Source organism: Orbicella franksi, chromosome 1, assembly GCF_964199315.1.
Source record: "Orbicella franksi chromosome 1, jaOrbFran1.1, whole genome shotgun sequence".
In the NCBI taxonomy this organism is placed as follows: Eukaryota; Metazoa; Cnidaria; class Anthozoa; order Scleractinia; family Merulinidae; genus Orbicella; species Orbicella franksi.
The window spans coordinates 12527597-12552181 of record NC_138145.1 but is presented as its reverse complement, the minus strand read 5'-3'; the positions used below and the strand labels follow the sequence as shown (position 1 = coordinate 12552181).

Genomic DNA, 24585 nt, shown 5'->3' with positions numbered 1-24585 from the left:
TAAGGAGTAAGGAATAATGAATAAATTTCCAGCGTAAAAGAAATTTCTTTTCAAGGTTTATCGTCAATTAAGGAGCTTGCTGGATAGGAAGCCTAGAGTGCAATGACACAGCTTTTGCGTGAGTACCTGTATTGAAAGTGCGGACCATCGTTCCCATATGCCCACTCTTTCCAATAACGTCATAGAGTAAAAGGTGTATCAGATAAAGTGGGTTTCTTTTACAGTCTGAAAGAGCTTGCGCAGCAGTCTTATTGTTAGTTCCCGATAGCGTGAGGAAAGCCTTGCAAGAAAAAAAAAAAGCTTGAGTACTGAGACGGAAACAGAAATACAAAACACACCAGAAGGTTGCAAGCTAGCTACGTGATCAGCAACGAGTGTGAAAGCGCCCGGAGAGCAAATCCGACTCGTAATCTTATCAATTTCCGTTGTTGCCTAGAAGCTTGTAAACGGAAAGGGAGGGAAAGTTCTATCGGTGTTTATAAAATACGCGAGATACTTACGCGCGCTCTCATTGGTCGATAGGTGTGTTAAGATGAGAGTACGTAAACACGGTTGCGATGTTTTAGATTCGCGCGTATTTTTGAGAAATACTTCATAAAGGCAATAGAGTACTTTTTCCGTGTTTACATAGCCTCATCTAAACACCACCGGAGTTGGGAGAATTCTCAAAAGTTATGCAAACCCTCGACTACGTCTCAACCTAGCTGTGCCAGGTTGTTTATCTGAAAACTTGATGGGCGCTCATTCGTTAGTAAGCCAAACAAGGCACCCGAGTTAAAAGAAACATGGAGTCTCTACGATAAAAAATTAACTTCTTTATTATTTCTTCACTGAGTTAAGAATTTCACACAGTTTGATAAAAAGCCAAGTTTCATGAAATCCTCATTTGCATTATATTTCTGATCTAACAGAGATCGATATCGAACTTCGTCTTGAAATATCATTACAGTCAGGCATGTTAGCTACTTTATTATTAAGATACAATTCAATTATTTCATTCACTTTGAAATGAAATGCACGAGGGTCGTACAGAGCAGTGAGCTAATTATCATGTCCCCTCCCTATACAGGTCAAAGTTTAGCAGTGACTAGATTTTACAGCTTTGCCGTGGGTTTCCTTGATAGCGCTGCCTTTATGAGCCCAGCTGGTTTGTCAGTGGCCATCAAAATCTACAGAAAGAATAAGAAAAAAAGAGACATGCTCGAAAATCTATAGTAAATTACTGCCAGAAGAGAACTGTAGTCAGGTCTAGTCAGAGGGACTGGCCAACCTTCATAAACAAATTAGCTGAAGAGTTCCCAACTCTTTCTGCCCTTGCACAAAATTGTGTGGTGGACACTTCAAACGTTAATGCCAACCTTTCACTGTCTGTGAATATTCAGTAATAAGACTTTAACTCTTCAATAATTTTCAGTAGGCACGAAAACAGGCTTGGATGTGGAATTATCTGTACATTCCGAGAAACGGACAGTTTGGACAGTTTTCTAACAATGACGTTCGAGGCAAACTGACATTTGAGTAACAAGTCAACTCCAAAGAAATATAACTCATGCATATTTTTGAAGCCAGTACGGGGTCTTATGTTCTTAACCTCTTCCAAATATTTTCTCAGATAAAATGTAATCTAATTTTTCTTAGCGCCCACAAACATTTTCTAGTGTCATCAAGACGTTCCGTTCTATTCAATTTTTCAAAATAACACACACAACGTGCAAACGTGCTTGGAAACTCAAATTTTGACAACTGGAAGATATCACATGGGAATTTCCTCGGATAACCTCACTTTTGCCTGAATCACGTGATGCGTTTAGACCAATCGCACACAAGAATTTTTCCATACAGGAAAAACGAAAATCTCTTTCTGGAATATGTGTTTTGGAGAATGATATACTTGATAAGCCGAGGCCAAACACCAAACCTGCCACGTTGCATTTCTAGCATTATTTTTTTAAAAGTCATTTAGAGAACTGCTAGCTTAATACATACATACAAGTTTGTCCAAGTATTATAATAATTCAAACTTCTTACAAAAATTCTCGATTGACCCATACTGTCATTAGTTGTGTTTTTTTGCATCTACATTTTTAAACATGCCAAGATGGTATAGCATCCACTGCTCTTTCAGACCAATGTTATTTCTCAATTATTCTAAAAAGCAAAATACTGAGCGGCTGTAAAGAAACCTTTTACAATTTATTGTTTACCTCATCTTTGTTGGACATTCCAAATGGCGCCATGTTAACGGTGAAGTAGTGAATGTTCGGCATCACCATCTCCACATAACCAATCTGCAACAACCACAAACACAAAGTATTACGAAACTGAGCTTCTATACAGCCTTACCTGGCCTGATGCACTTCCACTTACTTTAACTTTAAATTATATATTAGAACCAATATGAGAAAAAAAAATCCATGATGTCGCTTCTTTCAATTCTACAATTTTAGTAGGAAAAATTTGTGGAGACATGTTCAGCTTGGTGAAACACATCTTAGGACTGAGACTGGAAAACTCAGAAAGTGTTAGGAAATCTTTGGAAAAGTTAGCCAGAAAGTTCTGGACATGTTAAGACTTACTTGTGTTATCATCAGAAAATTATCTAATTTATGAGTAGTTGAAAAATGAAAAATATTATGCACAAAAGTGGGAAAATAAGAAAATGTGAAATGATATTGCTAATGAACTGACCTGTGGAATGCTCTTCAAAATCTTCGTTTCAGCTTTGTACAAAGTGTTCTATTATCAAGGAAAAGTAAACAAAGGATTTACAATAAACTTATACACAATATACAGCAATATTTCAAAATGCATCACCACTGCACTCCTGTTTTGTCTTTCCACTTCAAAACATTTCAAAAATCTCTGATTTCAATTTATTATTTTCTAAGTCTCTGTGCTCTCAAAATGATATGAACTCCCAGCGTATCAATTATATATGAATTAAAGGCATATTTTATTGTATTGAACAAAAAAATATGTATTTTCAGATAAATGAAGCCTATACCGTGAAAAGGGCCTGAACTGGCCTTAACAGTCTGTTGTTAACAAGGAGTTACTGTACAGTCACTAATGTTTTAGGTTAACTGACACTTCAATGCAGTGACAATGTAATTACTAAGTGCAACGTGCCTGTACAGAGGGTGAGTAGACACCAAAGTGAGGTGGTCCGGCAAACTCCTCCAGAATTGTGTTCTTGGCAAAATTCCTTTGGGATTACAAGAAAGGCATGTAGTTAACACACAACTGTAAATGTTTTTCAAACAATTTCTTGTGTGGTTGGGGACTGAGGTGAGTAAGGTTCACAACTCTTAAGTGCTTAACTAACTGAATTTTTGAAGCAAAAAGAAACTAGATGTTTTGCTACTTCCACTTTGGGATGTTAGCACATCACAGGTTCAGTGGCACATCAGAGCACATAACATTTTTCCAGGTTGCCTGGCTAATGGCTGAATGGCACCCATTTATACACCTGGGTGCCAGACATTAGACAGTCTGTGAGACTGATTGTCTTGCCCATGACCTATGCTCAAATCTGGAACACTTGGTTTAGACTCCACAATGCCCCCTTTTCAGCTGCATATGACAACTCTTTTGTGTTTAAGTATTCTCCAAATTCAAATGCCAGCTCTCCAATATCCCAAGGTCACAGAAACAAATAGCAAACATTGAGAAAATAAGCCAATAAACTAAATGTCTCACCAACATGAACTGAAGTCCACACCCCTTGTGGTATCAAACTGGTATCGGCAGGTCACTTTGGTACAGAAGGAACGATCTGTAGATTCCGGCAAAATGGTGTACTTGTCTTTGCAAAAGCCTGTGAGTGATGGAAGACTCATATCAATGCAGTATTCCAGGGTTTCATTAATGTTCTCAGCAGGAGGACAACTGCTTTTCACAGGCAACGCGGGCAAAACTATTTGAACTGAACTTCTCTACAAGGAAAACTCTCTGCTAGATAGTCAAACCAGCTGGGAAAAAATCATTGTTACAGCTGGTCAATATTATTTGCCCAGTGCTTGGCTCTTAATGAAGCCCCTGAGTATTGATCCAATCAAAGTCCTTTTAAACCGCATTATTTACCTGTGAATCCTGACTGTGCTGTCTTGAGAATTTGCATTTCTTTAAGACCACCAGACACCTTTGGATTCTCTAAACAATATAGACAAAATTTCAAGCACCAAGAAATACATCACAAAATAATACTTACAGTTATTTTGATCTAATGTTATTATCATCTCTGCCTAATTCAAAACAAATGAAACCTTGTCTCCATGTTAGGAATGGGAGTTATTCAGGCATACTCAGCGCGATTTCAGTAAAACAAGTACAAAAACAGCTTAATACTTACAGGTAGCTCAACACTAAGCAAATCAAAATTATATAGGTAGGTAAGCTTAAGTCTGCATACGAGCCAAGTGGCCAGGCCGGAGCTCATCCCGGTTTCAGTAGCATGAAGCGACTAGGAGTGTTTCTCCTCCCCCCTGGATGGGATGCTAGTCCATCGCAGGGTTACACCCAGCATTAAATTTGCCTGTACCCATTTATACACCTGGGTGGAGAGAGGTACCGTGAGAGTTAAAGTGTCTTGCCCAAGAACACAACACAAATTATGTCCCTGGCCAAGGCTTGAACCAGGCCCGCTCGGTCTGGAGTGGAGCACACTAACCATGAAGCCACCGCGCCTCCCAAACCATGAATATGACTGTGTAATTTGCATAATGTAAAATGACACATGTACATACACACATGTATCTACTACGAGTCTACATTATAGTTGCGCATATGCCTATTTAGTAAGTATGAGCTAATATCTTGTTTTTTTTTCTTTTTTGTCACAGGCCATTGTTGTTTTCAATGGCGTGACAGCTTGCCACAAGAGTAAGAGAGAGACTTTTACTTTTGAATTACCACTTGAATTCATGCTAGACTGAAAAAAACCTGTTGCAATATTTATTAACTGCACCTGCAGAAAATTAACTGGGGCTGATTATTTAATATTTGTCACATCTGTGAAACAATTAATACTGTCAGTGCTTTGCTTCACTGGATCTCAGGCAGTATCTAACTGTCAAAAATGTTTCAAACATGGCCATTACTGATAGAAGTATGACTGTGCACACTTTACTGGATACTTAAGTTTAGAAAAATAATATGGTATCTGTACCTCCTCTTGCTTGTGTAACTGAGCAAAATCTTATCACTGCAGGATTTAACACAAAGGCATGAGCATGGTCGACACCTCCCTGTTTGATGGAACATTATCATATTGAGTACAGTATGTCATTAAATGGAATGTGTATACACACAGCCATCCAGGACCAAATTGAGGTCTTGTTTACCAGTGACACTGACTAAATAGCATATTAAGTTACCTGTTGAATACGTTTCCAAGGGCTTTCATCAATTGTTACAGATACGTGATCAACCTGGTAAGAAAACAGGACAGTACAGTTTATTATCCTGCAAAAATTAGGGAATTTGATGACTTGTAAGGAAGACTAAAATTTATTTTTCTGAAGCCCTCTGTCACAAGATGATCGTCATATACTGTATTCAGTGTTTAATTAAGCACACATCAATAATTTATATAACTAGAATTAAAAATAGGAATTACCATAATAATTAAATAGGCACAAAAACATTATATAACACATTAAATCAAAAGCCAAAAAGAATTTTTATATTCATTACTTTGAAAAATATTGTGTAAATACCTGTTTATGAGTTGACAGAAAATGATTGCAAATATGGAGTGCAAATTCCTCAATATCATTAACCTGCAGACAAAAGATCAATCATAAAAGATATAACACTTGTAAACATACACACTTCATCTGTACACTGTTATGGAAGGAAGATGCAAAGGGAATTTTTATGATAACTGCAGAAATTCTCACACTCTCATTGGCTAATTTTCATTGTCAATATGCGGACAGACACAGGAATTTATAATTTATGCGATGCGTCAACGGGAGAGAGCGGACAATTTATTATCGTTAAAAAACAAATTGATGTCAGTTTTTCATGCATCTGTCCTGTTATTGACAATGAATTTCATCAGAACATTGTCAAAGTAGTCTGTGGATCCACTCAGCTATCGCCTTGTGGATCCACAGCTACTTTGACAATGTTCTGATGAAATTCATGATCAATAACAGGACGGATGCATGAAAAACTGATGTCAATTTCTTAATTTGATACAAAATTGGACAATACTTTATTGTCATCAGGCAGTGCCTTAGCAACACAGCATTTGATTGATAGATGATTAATTTCATACTATATCAAAAAAAGATTCAAATAATTCTCCCAAAAGTTTCTAAGAAGTGTGGTGTACATATTGTTTCTAAGTTTCTAAGAAAAGTGTGAAAAGTTTCAAAGAAGTGTGGTGCACATCCTGTGCATCTGCACACCTTGCTCATGGTGGGTGACCAAGGGGCCATGATGGACACATATAACCAATGGTGTGATCGTTCAACGAAACGCAGAACACTATTGGAACCCATGCAGCCTGACCCCCTCCCTGGAGGCAAGAAAGGAGGCTGGTGAGGTCAAGGGGGTATGATCACTGCTAATTAATTAGCCGTCGATATTATTATTTACGAACGAAACACATTCAACGATCATTTAAACAGATCTTGCACCAAGTTCCTGACTTCTGTCACGTATTCTTTCTTCGTTTACTATATGTTGCGTACTTGGGTTGCGTCGCGGGGTTGCGTAACACGTTCCGAGCGGCAAAATATCAGCAAACCAGCGATCGATTGCTAAACTGGTTGTTTCAGCTTTAACCCATAGATGGCAAAAATTAAGAAAGTATAACGATCTACCTACCGGGTGATCTTTAGCCAAAGCGTAGACGGTGTTTTTCTGTGTATCCGTCGGGATTACACTAGTGTTGTTTCCAGTAATATAATCCTGGTAGTTTGCTAACTTTAACTCTGTTGCCACCTCTATCTGCTTGATGTCATGGTACTTTCCACTGCGTTTGATCTTCAGAAGACGCACGCCGCTTTTCCCATAGCCAGTAAAGGTGGGGTCAACGTGGAACCTTGAAGCCATACTCTCATATAATTTCGTTACGTCGACCCGAACGAGAAAAGAATATTTACACACGTGCCCAAAACTGTGCCACCGACACTTATGGCCAGCGGTGAGCCCCTCAGCGCGCGCAATCTGAAAATGGCGGCAAACGAAGCAGTTTTATTTTCTTGGAAGACTCCGTTTTCTACTCCCATAAGAAAGGACGAAAATGCTTGTCGAGATTTATTTCAGAATTCTGAAAAACTTCTGGCCTCAGCTGTGTCGATTTGTCGACTAAAGGGCAGTGTAGAATGCCAAACGGGCGGCTTGATTACCGTGTGCGAGGAGCTGCAAAGCTTGATTCGTTTGGCTTTCTCGGGTGAGTGAATAAGTTCCCTTTTTATGCTTCTTTTCTTGAAGATCGACAATTTTAATCATTCCTACGTTATTTTATTATTCAATAATCCATAAGAAAGTAGTAATTACTTTAACCACCTCCGCATTTTCATTCTCTCTAAAAAAAATTACAACGTAACGCCAGCACTGATCGAATGCAAACACATGCATACCATCACATAATCCAACGGTGAATTGGGAATATGCTAAAATAAATCCGCATGGTGCGTGACTTAACATAGGGGTATATCATGCAGCTGTAGAGATAACCGTATTGCAGGTATTATAGGCTTCTGCCAGGAGTAGACCTAAGAGTTATCAAGACTTCGCCATTGCTTAAATTAATAATTCACCTTCCCTCCATTGAATCCTGAGCTTACGTCACATGAAATAGGAAACGGCTTCAACATAGAAATTCTTTGAAAAAAAAAAATCTTGAGAATTACTGTCTTGGGGTAGAAAACATCTATACACAACGGATCGAAAAATATTGAAATAAATTTAGCTTCATCTTACTCTCCTCCCTGTTGGACTTTCTTCCTTAGGGAAAGTATGAATATTTTTTTGGAACCTCACCCTTCTGGACCACGTGTCAGTTTGAAGAAAATTGCCATGGTGACAACAGTGACAGGAGATAAATGCTTTGTAATTATCAAATTAAAAGGAAAGGGATGTACAGGATGTACACCATAAAATTCTACCTATAAGCTTGGGGCATGTATATTAAGGGGTCTCGCTTGTTATCAGCATTTTATAAAAACTTGTAATAGGGAGAACTTATTTCCAGAGTGGAACAATCTATTACTGTGCAAGTCAACTTCTCATGGGTAATGTTCCTTTCAGAAGAAATTCCTCTGAATCCTCCTCATACACCAAAGTATCAGCCTTAAACTCCTGATGTGAGACAATCACATAGTTTCTTGTAGTAACAGATCAGATTACATTCATGTAGATTGAATTCCAATGTAATAACTTTTCTTCCCAGAAATAAGACGTCTTGAGAAGGATTTCAATTCCCAAGGAAGTCACTTCGAAGATGAAATAACCTGCCTGAAGGAATATGTTAAATATCTTGAGGAGAGAAAGGGTCACCGTAAACACTATAACAAGAATGATGACTGTAAAGAAGTTAGTGAAACCACTCATAATGAACACAGGTAATTTTATAAATGAGTCGTAGGCCACTATGCTAAGAGCTGTGAAGCAAGGTTATATTTTACATGTTGTTGTTCATAAACATCACATCGCTACATCAAGTAATATTAATTTTGATTTTCTTTCATTGTTTCGACTGTACAGAGGAAAACTAAGTGAGTGTGAGGAAACTGAAAAAGAAGCAGACTACTCAATGCTGGAGCCTGATGAAAACTTAGAAGAAAGTGATCCTTGTCTTTTTAACACTGGCAGTACGGATGTCAAGGTAGATTCTGTTGACGATGATGCATCATTACCTGTACCTACTAAAGAGCAGAAGAAATCCAAATCTCTACCAGAAAACAAAAGATCCAAGAAATGTTTGAGGGAACTCTCCTCTAAGAAAGGAACAAACTCGTCTGAGTCTGCGAGTGAAGTGGACGACCTGCATCCATCAGCTGATTCAGGAGTCAGTGGCGACAAAGAAGGATTAGAACAGAAATTAACAAGATCCACAGAAACATCCTTGAGTAATGACAAGATGGAAAAAGAGAAAATGGAAAGTGAAGATGTAGCAGGGACAGATGCTGAAGTACCAGAATCTGATTCTGATTTTAAGGGAAACTCAAAGGGAGGCAAAGAAGAAACAAAAGTCAAGAAGACAAGGAAGAAGAAAAGAGGTGTGTCATTGAAAGATTCTGACAGGAATTCTCCAGATCAAATGCCTGAAGCTGATGTCAAACAACCGGAAGAAATTACACATACCAAGAAAGGAAAGAAGAAAAGATCATTGGATAAAGGAGAATTCAAGGAAGATTTCCAGACAGAAATCCCAGGTGATGAAATTATCCAGTCGGACACTGGAATAAAAACAAAAGGAAAGAAAAAGATCGATTCTCCAGTTCAGGAGAGGCCAGAAGTAAAACCAAACAAGAAACTGTCTCGCACCAAGGAATCAAAGTCTAGTTCTGAAGACATGCCAAACACAATTGAGGAAGAGATGGTTACTGGACAACCTGAGCCAATGGAAACTTCTCAGAAACAACCAAGGGCCTCTACCGCTGGTGGGATGTCAAGCAAAAATGTGAAGTCCTCCAAGAAAGAGTTGACAACCACTGGAGAAAATGATGAACAACTGGGTGATATGAGCTTCCTCATCAATGTCAATTCTCGGATTGCACTGTTTGTGGCTGATGCCTCACAAGAGGAATGCGAACTACAACCCATGACAGCCAGGGAACGAAATGATGTCTACAAGGTAACTCACCTGTATAAACTCCGTGCAAGAATAGGGACCAAGACTGAGAACAACCTGACAACTGTGCGTCTGTCCAAGCAAGCTGACACAAGAATGCCAAAACCTGGTAGAGTTGATAGCTTACTGAGTGAGCTGAGTATTGCAGCATCTAAAGTGGCATTCAAAGAAAGCCCTAAGAACCAGGAAAAGCGAAAGTTCTCCGCTGTCACCGAGGGGGATGATCAAACTGTGGCTGAAGATGGTCTTGATCAAGCTGCCCCACCCAAAAAGAAACTCACCAAGCTCTCCAGGAGCAACAAGCCTTAAGTCTATGGGGATGGAGTGTACAGGAGCAAGCAACTCTTCACAAGGTGCTTTTACTTGTATAGTTTGCTGAATATTCAGGCCTTTGCAAATGTTTGATCCATTAGGTGCTCATCCAGATAAGACAATATTGTGAGTTAAAAGATCAGTGGAAAAAACTTAGAAAATCTGTTACACATTTTATAAAACTTCATCATTTGATGATTTTGCATTACACATAGACTCTAATTTCTTGTTACTAGGATTGATTCTAGAAGCTTTATATATCCAAGATGCTTTATCTAAAGTAACCAGATCAAAAAGATCCTTTACACCCAGCTCCACAGAATGCTACTCTTAGCCTGTACACAAATAGCAGGGTTAAGTGGATAGCAAACATGAGCCTGTTACATCTGAATCCAAAACTTGTAAGGTAGTATAATTTGGCTCAAAGGATTAATTTCAAAATCCACCACTTGAAAGAAGTGAAGAAACAAATTAATACAATTTCACAGCAATACATTTTGATATTTTAACATACATTGTAGCAATTAGTTTTTTTGTCATTACTTTTATAGAAATTGTTTAAAATCCTTGTTTTTAGTTCAAGGACATTTAGCTCTAATAAAAATATTCATACAGAGTAGCCTCAAAGTTGTCTGTGATATTGCTTCAGGAGACAAGAATAATTTGATGTGCAGCAAATGAATTGCTTAATCATGTTGAAGTGTTTTTACAACTTCATTTTGGGAAAGGAGGGGCTGACTGACTTATGGACAGCCAAAGTAACTGCGATGAGTAAATGAAGCTTTGACTTCCACTCAATATCAGTCTAATTTGGCAATTTGACCTTGACCAGTTCATACTGATGGAATATTACAGCAACAATAATTGGCATGGTTTCTGATTTTTGTGATTGTCTCTAACATCCCATTCCCTATGTGTTGAATACATTACAGTTGGCTATTGTGCTGTCTGTCACAAAAACTTGCAGGATGTAAGTAAATCAATCAATAAATTACAATATTTAGAGAGAAGTCACATCAGCTCTAGCTGGTTTTCGTGCAGGTCCTACATATATAGGTGAAATTGGAATTTGGAAATGTTGCTTTGTCACAAGGGAAAAAACAGTTCATGTGTACTTAAGGCATACACAATTGACACTCAATCAACACTTGATTAACATCTTGGTCGACAGTCGGTCAAGAGTCCAGTAATTTAAGCAGACATGCCATTGAGTGTCAATCAATATGAGTCAGTCAACACTTGGCTGACTATCGACTGACACTCGATCAAGAGTTGATCAAATGTCGACCCAATCGAGTGTTAATAAAGTGTTGACCAAGATGTTGATCAAGTGTCGATTGAGGGTTGATTGGGAGTATTGATCGACACTCGACTGCAGATGCCTTTATTATGCATGATTAAAAAAAAAAACTGGTTAGGATTACGTGCAGAAAATCCCACAGAGCAAGTATATAACCAAGAAATAAACTTTTTAAGTGTTTCTTGGTTCCAGGCAAGCTTTACTAAGCTTACTGCAATTTTAAATTCAAGACGACCAGAAACTCAATTTAAAACTCTGATCTTCATAGACAACTTAATTAAGGAGCAGAAGGGCCAGGGAAAAATAAACAAAACCTGATGGAAGAGAGCTGAGATTATGTGACTCTCTTGCATGAAAACTAGTTGCTCAGTTTAACAAGCAAACCATTGGTAAAATTTGGAATATTTTATTCAAAAACACAAATCCAAACACTGGCCTAAAGTTACATTACTGAAAATTTGTGAGAGTCCATGAAATACACAAAGTTGAATAATGCAATGGCAAAGTTTCTTATAATAGGCTTAACTGCTATGAATGCAACATTGAGAAGCAGTTAAAAAAGAAATATAATAATATGAAAACAAACAAAACTGCAATTTTTAAAGCAGTTACTATATAGAATACAACTTATCTCATTTATGTTTCAAATGTCATCTCTAAAATTTGCCATCTCTAATATTATTAAGAACAGCAACACAAAGTCTCAAGAAAGGTCCATACGTACCAGTAACATTGACTCTGACTAACTGTCAAGATGGTATCAAAAAGAATAATTGTTGGAAGTGCTGGTTTAAAGCTTGTCACCAACACTTAAAAATTGAATGTCCAGCACAACAGCCTGAATGATTTCAACTACACCTATCTAAAAAGAATGCATAATCAAAGCTTACAATCTTGACCATTACTTTATGAGGAAGCTGATCATAGAAAAAGACTAACTTTGATTTTGCTGTTTTACTACAGGGTTAATATGGCATTTTGAAAGCAAACTGACCAGTTTCTCTTAGCTGACCATTGATTATATCGTAGGGACTTGTAAAAGTGTTTGCCAATGACAACAAGTTTGTTACAGCTAGCTCCCTTAGTGGAATATGTGCTGAAGGTGTGCCATGATAAACATGACATTTGACTGGGACTAGCTGCAGTATCAAGGACCAAGTATCGTGTATCCTATTCACCAGCTAATCCCACTATTTTTCAAAAGTGTACCATACTGACTAAGCCAATTCGATTCATACTTTATGAACGTTCTGTGAAATCTCATTGGAAATATAAAATTATTTGAAAGGTCGAGACAATTTTGATCTTAGATGTCAATGCAAAGAGTTATAAATTTCCTGATGTAAGCACTGAGATTCAGGAGTATTGTCAATGTTCCCATACGTGATCCAGTTGAAAGCAGGCAATACAATCAGTAAACAAACGTAATTAACATTCCAACTATCAAGTTTAATTTTTTATCCGTTGAAAAGGACATGTATATGACCCAACTTACTACAGGCAAGTTAAAAATTGAACCAAAGCTGTTACCAATAGATTGTAGTCTACCTGGAGACATGGAGGAGGTAAAGAGAGTCCAGATGCTACTCTCCAATCAAACACTGGCACAAGCACTCTAACTCTTGTTATGTTGGGAACAAAACCTAGTAAAGTTAAAGAAAGTGGAAATTATGCATGTGCCATAAATATTAATTTAAATGGTTCTCTCCCAAGGCATTGTTTTTCTCATAACACAAGAGACAGTTTTCCAACAGATTTCCAAACATTTTTTTATCTTGACTAAAACTAACAAGTCAATAGAGAAAAACACCTATACTAATACTAGGAACAATTTTCAAGGACACTGTCATGGTTGTGATATTCTTTGTTTTAACAATAAACTATTGATCAGTTTGCATTGAAGTTGGATTATAGCCCAGAGAATTATTATTGTCGCCTTGTGGGCTGGAACACTAAGCGGCATTCAGCAGCTTCTCTCCCCGCCTCCCCACCCCAGCCCCAAAACGTGCCTTTGAATTGGCCAACTGTTAAGGAATTACTGTCAGATTTCTCTTGCGACTACTTGCAGTCAGAATTTCCGTACCATTTGTCGGGCAGATTTGCAGGATCACTCTCATCTGATAGCATGTGCCATTTTCTGCAATCCTCGCATTGCACCCAAGTGTCAGCAGCGCTGGGACACCACTCCACATTAACGTCCACAGAAAGTCCACCTTGGCTTGATTCCTGGATGTTCTCTTTGCAAGGGGGACTTGTATCTTTATTCTTGTTAATACCTGGCTTAACCAGCTTCCTGGATAACTCAGGTTCAAATGCTGTGGCAGTCGTGATTCCTGCTGAATCTGTCATCTCTGAAGCAGCCATTTCTGTGATGTTTGGTTGATAGCCTATTTTAAAAACAGAAAGCAGAATGAAGTACTGTATCCATAGGTGTTTTTGGTATCCAAGGAACTTGTGTACATGTTGATAATGCAACGGTTATTGTATTGTCCCTTTCTTTGAAAATGAGGGTTTTGCAATTCAAACAAATTATTGTGCTGTTTCTGGTGTTAATATAATGTACAGTAGCTAGCTTACAGACATTAATGCCAGCAAGCAGTGCTTTACCTCTCTACTTCTGTGGCACTTCCCTCCTTCTCCTCCTGAGAGATCACCTAGTTCTTTAATTTTCCTGGCATGTATGCTTGATGGTTGTATTAATGTTATGGGGAGAAATTAAATGTTGCTTGCTCTTCAGATGGCATGGTGATCAAATTGTTTGGTAGCTAAGGTTTAGTCCATGATGAGGTTGCTGTGTTGTATTGGGTCTTTCCCCAAACATTTTACAACCACAACACCCTTGAGTGCCAGTCCTCTAGGAGCAACATGCAACTGATTGCAATTAACATTACGTTAGGGAGGAGATGCAATATTCTCAGTCACTGCTTTCAATGGAAGTCAAAGCTGAAACAGTGGTATTTATGGTTAGCTAATACATGTTCAGGGTTTATTGTTTACAGTCTGGGTTTGAATTACCTGGTTCACATTTGATCTTTTTGAGTGCTGGCTCTAATCCTTTCCCACTTGTAATTGTGTATATAGCACTTCTGCAACAGTACAAACCAGTCAACAGATGATTTACTACAGGTATTTGTTGTTCAAAGATACGAACTCTGCCTCATGGGGGTAGACTCATACAAGTGGGCACAACATATATGAAAAAAAAAAAAGAGCCATAGACTGATCTAAAGAAAACGGAATGCAGGAAAATGTTTAATTATTGATCAAAACCTTGTACAAATAATTGTCACTGTAGCCAAACAGCTAACTATTGCATTCTGTTTGGCTTAAACAGGCACCTGTTATCTGGGGGTAATTTATGCTGACACCATATTAAGAAGACTCTCTTGGTTTCTACTGACTTTGATGGTTCAATATTGTGGCTGTAATCATAGCCAACTAACACGCGAGTAAAAACCTTGAGTTCACAGTTTTAATTGTTCAATATACTGTCCTACTATAACATGAACAATAAATCATGTTATCAACACACCTTTGTCGCAGTATGTGAGAACCAATCCTGGAGGAATTGGCAGAGAGAAAAAATTAGAATACTGTTGACATTGACAGCTTCATCTCTAATATCACTGTAAGTACTGAAAACCTTTTAAATTTTTTTTTCAAAATCAAATAACAGCACACTAGGTTTTGCTTCAGCTCGCTACACAGGAATTGAGTTAGTAGTTGGACCTAATAAAATTAATTTCCCTCAATGATATTATTTGAGGTTGGTTCTTCAAAATTAGTGAGATATATAGCATACCCAAAGTTGCTAATTTTCTGCACTTTCATCACCTATCTGTAAATTTTACAGACAGATTGAGCTTAATAATTAAACACTTAAAATCCTTACCTATAACCTTCATCCAGGCCTGCTTGCTTGTTGCCATTAGCACTAGCTGTGATTAAGCCTGTCTCTTTCCTTGCTTCACAGTATTTGAAATCTGGATGTGATTCTTTTGTTCTTCTCATGAGTTCTCTAGCTTTCTCCTTGTATGGCTCCTTCTGTTCAGGTTTCATTTCCCGCCAATGTTTAGCAAGGATTGTGCTGATCTCTCGATTATCTCTGCCAGGGTACAATACCTTGAAAGCCCTGCGGTACTGCTGACTGTATAACAGGAAGGCATTCATTGGTCTCTTGATGTGATTGAGAGGTGTCTCACTGTTGCCATTTTGCAAAGGTTTTGTGGAACTCTCCTCTCTCTCTACTGATCCTTGGCTGCTCAATTCTGAGATGGGCTCTGAGATGGGCGATAATGAGCTAGCTGGCAAGTGTTCATCGATTGTAAGTTCTGGAGTACTGCATGGGCTACTTGAGTCTTCTGAATTCTTTAAGACTGCATCATTTTGCTGATCAACTTCCCCAAAGCAAGCTTGGCTCAAACTGAGTGCATTGCTGTCTTGCAAAGAGGCTCTGAGATCCTCTGTTTTCAGCCCTTTCTGGAGGTAAGCCTCCCTGATGTTTTCCTGTAACTGCATGATATGACTGATTGTACTTTCAAGTATTTCTTTCTTTGAAAGACGGCTGTTGTTCAAGTTACTACATGGCAGCATTGTGCTGAGGTGTTGCAGCTCAGTCCTAATTTTTCTTTCCCTTTCTTTTTGCCTGTAAGCCAAAACAAATTTATTTAGTTTTCTCGGCAGTCAATGCAGGCTGGTGTTAAAAGCTAATGATCCAACAAACTTATCCTATCAGTGATGCAGTTCTATCTCTCACCAGATTGGAGAAGGGCACTTCAATAGATGAGAAGATCTGATCATCTTAGAAAAATACCTTGACCTATATCACCAAATTCTCCTGATGAACATTTTAGAAACTTTCAACATATAGTAAAGCAGAATTTCAATACTCAGCTTTAGACCTACTCCAATACAAAAGTATACACAAATCAAAAGACCTTTAGTTTGCAAATCTTAGCACAGTTCTTAGCTGTACTTACACTGACTTTTGCTGCATGTAATTGAGTGGATCTGCTAGTTTTTTAGGCTTTCCTTTTCTCTTGTTCTGAGTTTTAGCCTCCAGAGCAGACTTGTTTTTCTTTAATTTCCATGGTGTCTGTGTTCGAACTTCTATTGGAGGGGAGAGATTTGCTTAAAATGAAAAGAGAGACACTTGTTTCAACACATTCGAACAAACACAGACAACACTGCTAATAATTTGAAGTGTTGTTTCCAGATCTGTGTTTTTTTAATTATTCTAACAAGGCTGTCATTAATAGTTGTAACCTAAACACCTGTTACGTCTGGCCTTTGATGTTATGGGTGAGCTTAAATAGCTTGCCTGTTATTGGCACAATGCAGCAACAAAGTAACAAGCTTCTCACAGGTCTGAAGATCAAGACAACAGGTGGGTAATATAAACACTTTTATATTGGAATTAGGAAAATAGCATCCCTGTTCTAATATAATCTTATAGGCAGATTTCGGTAGATTAGTCATCATCAATTAGTGCCAAATGGGAATTGGTGGCACTGCATTTTGTTGTTTTAAAACTTTTGGTTTGTTCCTATTCTGAAAAATTGTCAAACGAACTATAAAGAGAATAACTTTCAATCAAATGATTTGTGTGGAATGAAATCTTCCTTGAGTTCATGAAGGGAAAATCTTTCAAAATATAATTGTCTCAGTGAACTCTATAACATTCTAGAACTGGAAGTCATTCAGCAGTGACTTAGAACTTTTTGGAATGTTCCATTGTATAAGTACTCATGGCTTATTCTGAATTAGAAACCTTTTTATAAGAGCATGAGGTTTGTCCATAAGAGAGTTCTGAAAAAGTTATGAAACTTAGTGCTTCTGAGTGCTGCATAAATGCAATTTTTTCAAATTATAGTTAAATAAACCATTTTGTTGCTGTTATAGACAATCCTAAGTTCTATCTGAAAACAAGGGGCAGGTTTGCTCATTGTTTTATTCAGGAACTTTGGTGTCACTTTTGAAGGTGTTTCTACACTGAATGTCAATGAAATTTTTCATCCTTAATCAAGGTATCTTTTAGGGTTGAAAAAAAAAAATATCACAGTTATTGTTGGTGGCTAAAGCAATCCAGTATGAATTCTTACACTTTGTTCATGGATGAAAGCATTTGATGATGATATCTTTAAGTTACTACTGACAATTCATATTTGTCTACCTAATTTAGAATTATACATCTAGTAGGGGTCAGATAGAGCTTGAGCTGCATCCAGAATCTTCTCCTTTAGGGATTCAATTCAAATATTGCGGCAAATATCCCTACCAATTCAACATGATGACGTTTCTCCAGGGAAAAATTTTAATATAAATCATAAACAGTTGATAGCCACAAAACAAGTGCAAACCCTTCATTTCCGTTCTTTTTATGCTTTTTTCTGGTTTGATAGGTATTGTACTGGGCTGAAAACTAAGCTGAAATGTCTCATCTCCTGATACTGCTTCCACTGGACTAATGCTTCCATTTTGCCACTTTAGATTTCCATACTGAAAATAAAACAATAATAATATTTATTTCATATTAAGGCTATGAAATGATGTATTAACAGCTCTACAGCTTTTGAATTTTCCTTATCCTGTTAATTATCCAAGAGTCACTGAATTGAGAGAAGAACAGTCACTAAACCCTAATTTAATGCTTTCTTCTAAGAATTTTCCTGAGCATGTGATTAGAAAGAGTTAATTAATGTTCATTGAGTTTTTGTTATGCAGAATTCTAAACCTTACCAATTCAGAACTTTAAAAACCTTCTCAAGTTGAAATTAAGTAAACTTGGTGCAAGTATCAATTCTACAAAAGTAGGAGTCACTTAATTTTAGAATTTTTTTAATCTTCCCAGTTATTTTAAATTTTTATCATTTGATTTTCTTGTATTGTTCAGTTCCAGAAAATATCCATACTCCCCCCACTGAAGGGATTGGAATTTCCTGGGGGGTGGGGGGTTCTGTAAGACCCAAAAATTTAAAGAAATGTATGAAGCTCAATCGGAATTTCCAGAGGGGTGGGGGGGGGGGGGGCAGGGGTGTGGGGAAGTATGGATATTTTCTGGAACTACACATTGTTTCTGTTGTATTTTTTGACATTGTCAATGTCTGACTTGCATCTATGGATGTATTGTTTGTAGGTTTTTTACTGTAGATTTTCTAGGTATAGTTTTATTGATATTTAGTTTTAGTACAAACAACCCCACAGGCTTCTTAGCTTTAACTTTTATGGTTTTAAAATAAAGGCTATTTTTCTATCTGACACACTATTCCCATAGAAATTGTATAGCTGCTTTGACTCAATGACATACTGTAATTATATGTTTAACAATGTAAATTACTGATCTTACTGATGTGTTCAAAAACTCTGAAACAGGAGGAAGAGCCAAGTGTGGTTTCCATGGTGATACTGAACATAGCAAAAAAAAAAAACAAACAAACAAACAAAACAAGTTTAAAGATAAATCCTATCAATATCTATATCAAGGTTTGATGAATAACAAAAGCATCTGAGTTATAATAAAATATTAAAAGGGCTGTGGTTTTCCAAGATCATAAACCTAGACAAGCAAATATCAAATTTCTAGACTGGAGATAAAAATAGATTTTTACCTTCTGTGCTCGATGTAACTTTAGAGTCTTGTTCAATAACGTCACTTCCTACATCTACATTTCCAAGCTAAAATTTTTGCACACGAATAGAACATATTTTAGAATAAGCTGAGTTAATAATATGAATAAGTTTTTTTGTTTTTAAACACAAATTGTGATACATCTAAACCTTACCCCTTCTATAAATGGATTATCCCCATACCAGGCATCACTACAATGAGGATTATATCCACTGAAATTGACAAAGAACATTCCAGAAAATGAGTAAGGTACCAACAACTTTTTACTGATAGACATACTAAATAATTTTAGAACTATCCCATAAGTATCGTAAAACCTTGCAGAATCTTTGTTAGATCTTAGCACAGGTCATGGTACGAGCTCTGAAGATTCTTCATGGCCTCTAACAAGATCCTTCAAGATCTTTGGCAAGAATTTTCATTAAGGTCTTCAACAACCTCTAAAAGGACCCTCAAAGAGATTTTTGGCCTCTGTGCAGATGCCTACTGTAATAGACATCTGCAGGAGGTGTCTGCACGCACCCTAATTAGAGCTTTGAAAACCCTTGAAAGATTTACACCAAAGTCTGCAATTCAATAAGAGGGCAAATATGCCAAAGATTCACCTGAAGTTTTGTGGTGGAACAGCATGGTGCCAAGTCTGAGGGAATGCATAATGATGAACAGTGTGTGAGTTACCAGTTGTCATTGGTAACAATGAACCTTGAAAAGGCTGACCAATATGTATGGTAGATTCAAATCCCCAGGGCGGAGAGAACATTCGGCTTTCAGGTGAAACACCTGACCAGTCTATTGGAAAGGAAAAGAAAATGCTGCACTAAACAGATAGATTACTTAGAAAACATGTTGAAAAACTCTCTATCTTGTGTACTAATTACAAACTATTTACCGGTATATTAATCCGCTAACATGACAGACTGCATTCGATTTTACCCACATATCCAGTAGGGGCTCCATTAACTAACATGAAAATTATATTTCATTTGCCCTGAGAAACTGGGATTTGAAATAGCTAACTAAATGTGTTATTGTTTGGGACATTCCTTCCCATGCCATACCTACTTAATGAATTTAACACTGTATAAAAAGATATTAAGATGAAATCTGCTAGAAAATTGAGCAATTTCGGGTTTTAGTGGACAAAAATCTGGTACCAGAATAATTTTAAGTATTTTACAGTCATTTTTACATTTTCTTATAGCTAAATACATAGATAACTGCCTGAAATAACACCAAAAATAATTTCCCATGGGAATGAGAGAAAATAAATTTCAAAGTTCAGAGAACTTGTGCAAACACATGCAAAATTTTATCATCAGTTTCATTTCACCAGTACTTTCAAGTGTTTCATATGAAGTTTAACATTCGTTTTCGACGTTTGGTGTTGCTAGAAATGATTTTTTTTTTAGAATATATTTAAAGCAGTCGTGCAGAAGTTTGCAATACGATATAAATAATCTTGATACTAGGTTTTTGTCCACTTGTTACTCAAAATTCTGGTGGATTCGGTCTTAAATATGTTCTTACAGTCATACTAGAGGTGAGATAGGTCATTGCTAGACCATGAGCAGCCCATATTTGAGGGCATTTACTAGCTGCATGGAGGAACTGTGTAGACTGCAGATCTCTAGCATGAGAAGAGCTGGCACTTATACTCATCCAGAGGGGAACATAATTTTTGATACCATTAGAAAGTACAAAAATACAACTAGACATGAAATTGTGTAGTTCCAGAAAATATCCAAACCTCCCCCACGGATGGGATTTTTTCTAACACCTCCCCACCCCTCGGGTAATTCCAGTTAAGCTTCATACATTTCTTTAAATTTTTTGGTCTCATAGAGCCCCCCACCTCCCAGGAAATTCCAATCCCTTCTGTGGGGAGAGTGGATATTTTCTGGAACCACACATTACTTAGCAGAATTGACAAGTTAATTTTGGTAGGCTAAAGTCTGGGAAGCAAGTTTTAGTTTTGAAAGGTTTTTATTAGTGATGTCACAAGTAAATGGTTCATTTAATTTTACAATTCTTCAGATGTCAAATATGATATGTCATTTACCCTCTGGTGGGACAAGAAGGAGCAAGGGAAAAAAGTTCATAGAATTAATTAAGTTATTTTAACTTATTAAGTCCACCAGCACAGAGCAGCTAAGAATCTGGAACCAGAAGGAGTGTTCTGCTAGAGAGGAACTGAATGAAGAGCCTCAAGCCAGTCAACATTAATATAGCTATTACAGCTGCATGTTCCAAAAACACAAATATAATTAATTATTATTATGTTCATTTTGATGAACATTAAAAATTTCTTATTTATCTAGTTTACGTTCAAGCATACTTAAACATAATGAAAACATTAATTTTGAGCTTCTTAATTTTACGTGAAATAAGTCTACCCGTTCAAAGTTGATACAATATTTGATTAAATCATTTTTTTTTTGTTACTTCGAGGCTTACTTTTTTCCAAATTGGGCAATTACAATCTCAGGGGAGGGAGTTTATCTAACCATCACATGATGAGGCTCAGGGGAATAAAAAACTAAATAAATGTTCAGTGGACAATCTAAAATATTTTAAATTGCAAAATACTAGTTCTAGTTGCACATCATAACCAAGCTATTGTATAGAACGTGATCAGGATTATTATTTTGTATATATAGTAGTGTAGTTATTTCTTATTCATATATTAGTTACAGTTATCCATAAAGATTATTTAATAAATAGAGACAAACTACCTTTTGCAGTAGAAACAGAATCTATCATAGGGTAAGGAGTTGAAACCCTGGACTGGAAAGGAATTGGGGTGAGCACTCTGCTACTGGACTCCATTCTTACTGTGTGCGGCATTGTTGAAGACAGAGGGGTTGACAGAATGGTCTCTGGACACTCAAAGGGTATTGGCGAGCTTCTGAAGCTATATTGCTTAGAAAAGAGAGAGATCAAAAGGATGGTACATTTACTCTGATATTTATTGCAAAATGATTTTCTGCAATGTAAAATGTCAATTAATAATTTGGTTATGGCAGAATTTAGGAAATCAGTGGCTAAACATATCCATTTATGTAAGATGTTTTAGTATGTAGTACAGAAGTTAGATTTTCAGATCCATGGAATTAGGCAGCATTTGGATGTACTGTTCATTTAAAAACTCGGTATTGAGTTGCTCCAGAACATCTATACAGCCCACGAAGGTCTTTTGAATTCTAATTGGAAAGTGGGTCTCAAAAGACAAATGTTGAGACAAATAACCAAATTTTCCTAAGAAGCTGAGTATTTAAACCAAAAACTGTTTACTTGTATGGGCATTTTCCAAAACAACATATTGTCCTCCTACAAGCAGTTGATTTTCCTCGTTTATTCAGCCACCTAAACTGTATATTAATTTAAACTTCTAGTGATTGACAAATCATTCTGCAATATATTGGGTATGCTTAGAACTAATCAAATTTGAGAATTTTGTAAAAAGTCTAATTAAATTAAAGCAGATATGCTTAATTTTAGTCTGAAATTAACTGTAATTTTAGACAAAAAATTGTCGTTAAGTAACAGATGAAGTGTTCAACGATTAATTAAAAACCTAATGGGAAGAATTCAATTCTGCCCACTGTTCCACACATTTCGTACAAGTTATAGTTAAGATTTCAAATTATCTGGCTTTCCAAGTAAGTTCTTTTTCAAACGTCGTGATTTTCCGAGTGGAGTATGGAGGTTCTCTAACGAAAGAATATTGGTGAATCAAATAAGTTGTTGTGACAGATGTTTGTGGTCCTTAACTTTTTTCAAATTTTCACTTCAAACTCTAGAATTTTATACAATTCTATTGACGCAAAGTTTGTATTAGGCTTGGCAAGAAGTCAGTTTTGAAAACATCCTGCGAGATTTTATTAAAACAGAAAAAAAAATAGTCATAACCTTTTCTGATCGTATAGTTTTAAGCTCACAGTTTTCTTGGAATGTAAATCTTGAGGATTCCATGGCGATTTAGATGTCAGAAACAACCCACGTAAGGCTCACGGATGCACATTCTTGTCGAACTGCGGAACCACGTGTTTGCAACATTTAGGGCGAGGGAACGAAATATTAATAACTTAAAGTATAAGAGGACTTATGACGATGATTTAATGCCGCGACTATAAGCAGCTTTCAGCTGGTTCTCTCGGAAACCTGTCCAGAACGACTGATTGCTAACTTCATAAAGGTAGATTAAAAAGAGATCGTTAGATGACGTAGCAGATAAACAAACCAAAGGCGGACCTTGGGAAAAGCTGGCAAAACTAATGATGCTCAAGTTTTAACTGGATCATCAATTCCAGAAACGATAAAGCGTCAAAAGCTTTGGTTCTGTTAATCTTTAACCGCAAGCTTAATTTCGCCTGAACTCGTGCAAGGTCGTGCAATGCCCGTGCAATGCCCACTTTAAGTGACTTTCGTTTTTCGCTCCGTATAAAGCTTGACAAAGCTTCACCCACGATTTCGATCAAAATCTGGGCAATTATCACGTTGAAATACATTTAGCATTAAACATACCACATTCCGAGAGTTCTCTGTGATCGCTACGGAACGAAATTCGCTGTCTGTTTGACCTGCCATCGACGTACAATTCGCAAATCTCCACTCAAGGGTTGTTGATTTCAGCGATCAGACTGGTGGTTAACGGCGGGAAAATGACAACCTTGGTCACGTGTAGCTGTCAACTTCCAATTTTGGCTTTCCCATCTTTTCTCTGCCCTTATTGAAATGATTCAAAAAGCAGCGATTTACTTTTACTACAAGACGAGCTAGCTCATATCTATGAAGATGAGATTGCACTCGCAGTAGAACTTCAAAAAACAGATCGATAAACAAATGCAGGCTCCTGACAAATGAAAAGAAATAAATGCCGTAAATGAATAGAAGAGAAGAACCAATTTTTGACGAAGTATAGTACAGCTCCCAAGCCCGTCAGACAGCCTTTGCTCGGTTCGTGCTTTACAGGAACAGATTGATCTAGCGAGGCGGTTTCCCCATTCTGTTTTAAAATTGTCACATAGTTAGTTAATTAGTTATTTTGTTTGTTTGTCCTAATTCCTTGTTTCAGAAAAAAAGGAGTAAAACGCCTTACTTCACATGAGCCGAACCCAATTCAACCAATTAGACTCATGTGAAGTACGGAGTTTGACCCGGGCCTCAGTTCAGATAAAAAGGGCGTGGTCGCACCTTTTTTTATTGAGACTACCTTTTATCGGCCTAACATACACAAAACGATTTGAGGCTCAGTTACAAGAGGGAATTTTTCCTGCGACTTGCAACGCAGCAAACGTTTCATTGCCAGTTTGTACAAGAAAAATTGCATCGTCTAAACACGACTTCAAGACGATCCAAGTTTGTGTCTTGTTCTGTTTGTTAGATGTTTTTATATCGCAAGTTGTGACAATTGGCACGCGAACAAATGCAAACTCAAAAGAGGTTGATTGCAGGTTATGCCCGTGAGAACTATATGGCGGGGTGGAGATTGCTGATTACCTAGTACGGTGAACCTTCGATGGGAACTGGGGTGGT

The 24585-nt window shown here is 37.2% G+C and overlaps 3 protein-coding genes across 3 annotated transcripts; 1 reads left to right on the top strand and 2 right to left on the bottom strand.

Moving 5' to 3' along the window:
- Positions 1-798: 798 nt before the first annotated feature.
- LOC145491546 (uricase-like) lies at positions 799-7148 on the bottom strand. The gene is made up of 10 exons (XM_081470794.1): positions 6838-7148; positions 5718-5780; positions 5376-5429; positions 5168-5246; positions 4084-4152; positions 3700-3817; positions 3130-3205; positions 2689-2736; positions 2205-2288; positions 799-1169 (listed from the first exon to the last, which is right to left on the bottom strand). The coding sequence occupies exons 1-10, from the start codon at positions 7063-7065 to the stop codon at positions 1095-1097; spliced, it is 894 nt and encodes a 297-aa protein (XP_081326920.1). The 5' UTR covers positions 7066-7148; the 3' UTR covers positions 799-1094.
- LOC145491279 (uncharacterized) lies at positions 7132-10750 on the top strand. The gene is made up of 3 exons (XM_081470450.1): positions 7132-7405; positions 8408-8579; positions 8722-10750. The coding sequence occupies exons 1-3, from the start codon at positions 7147-7149 to the stop codon at positions 10118-10120; spliced, it is 1830 nt and encodes a 609-aa protein (XP_081326576.1). The 5' UTR covers positions 7132-7146; the 3' UTR covers positions 10121-10750.
- A 1234-nt stretch (positions 10751-11984) lies between these two features.
- On the bottom strand, positions 11985-24245 carry LOC145479049 (uncharacterized). The gene is made up of 14 exons (XM_081457326.1): positions 23575-24245; positions 21783-21969; positions 19656-19839; positions 19205-19262; positions 19031-19097; positions 18769-18827; positions 17701-17921; positions 17350-17414; positions 16403-16553; positions 15316-16068; positions 14956-14982; positions 14439-14509; positions 13507-13810; positions 11985-13066 (listed from the first exon to the last, which is right to left on the bottom strand). The coding sequence occupies exons 1-14, from the start codon at positions 23635-23637 to the stop codon at positions 13039-13041; spliced, it is 2238 nt and encodes a 745-aa protein (XP_081313452.1). The 5' UTR covers positions 23638-24245; the 3' UTR covers positions 11985-13038.
- Between the last annotated feature and the right edge of the window lie 340 nt (positions 24246-24585).

Coding starts and splice junctions, on each gene's coding strand:
- LOC145491546 (XM_081470794.1), bottom strand. CDS start 7,065: ATGGCTTCAAGGTTCCACGTTGACCCCACCTTTACTGGCTATGGGAAA. Junction 5,781..6,837: donor CTTTGGCTAAAGATCACCCG/GTAGGTAGATCG, acceptor TTTTGTCTGCAG/GTTAATGATATTGAGGAATT. Junction 2,737..3,129: donor TCTACTCACCCTCTGTACAG/GCACGTTGCACT, acceptor CCTTGATAATAG/AACACTTTGTACAAAGCTGA.
- LOC145491279 (XM_081470450.1), top strand. CDS start 7,147: ATGGCCAGCGGTGAGCCCCTCAGCGCGCGCAATCTGAAAATGGCGGCA. Junction 7,406..8,407: donor GATTCGTTTGGCTTTCTCGG/GTGAGTGAATAA, acceptor TTTTCTTCCCAG/AAATAAGACGTCTTGAGAAG. Junction 8,580..8,721: donor ACCACTCATAATGAACACAG/GTAATTTTATAA, acceptor TCGACTGTACAG/AGGAAAACTAAGTGAGTGTG.
- LOC145479049 (XM_081457326.1), bottom strand. CDS start 23,637: ATGGCAGGTCAAACAGACAGCGAATTTCGTTCCGTAGCGATCACAGAG. Junction 21,970..23,574: donor CAGAGAACTCTCGGAATGTG/GTATGTTTAATG, acceptor CTCTTTTCTAAG/CAATATAGCTTCAGAAGCTC. Junction 13,067..13,506: donor GCAAATCTGCCCGACAAATG/GTACGGAAATTC, acceptor TAACTTTACTAG/GTTTTGTTCCCAACATAACA.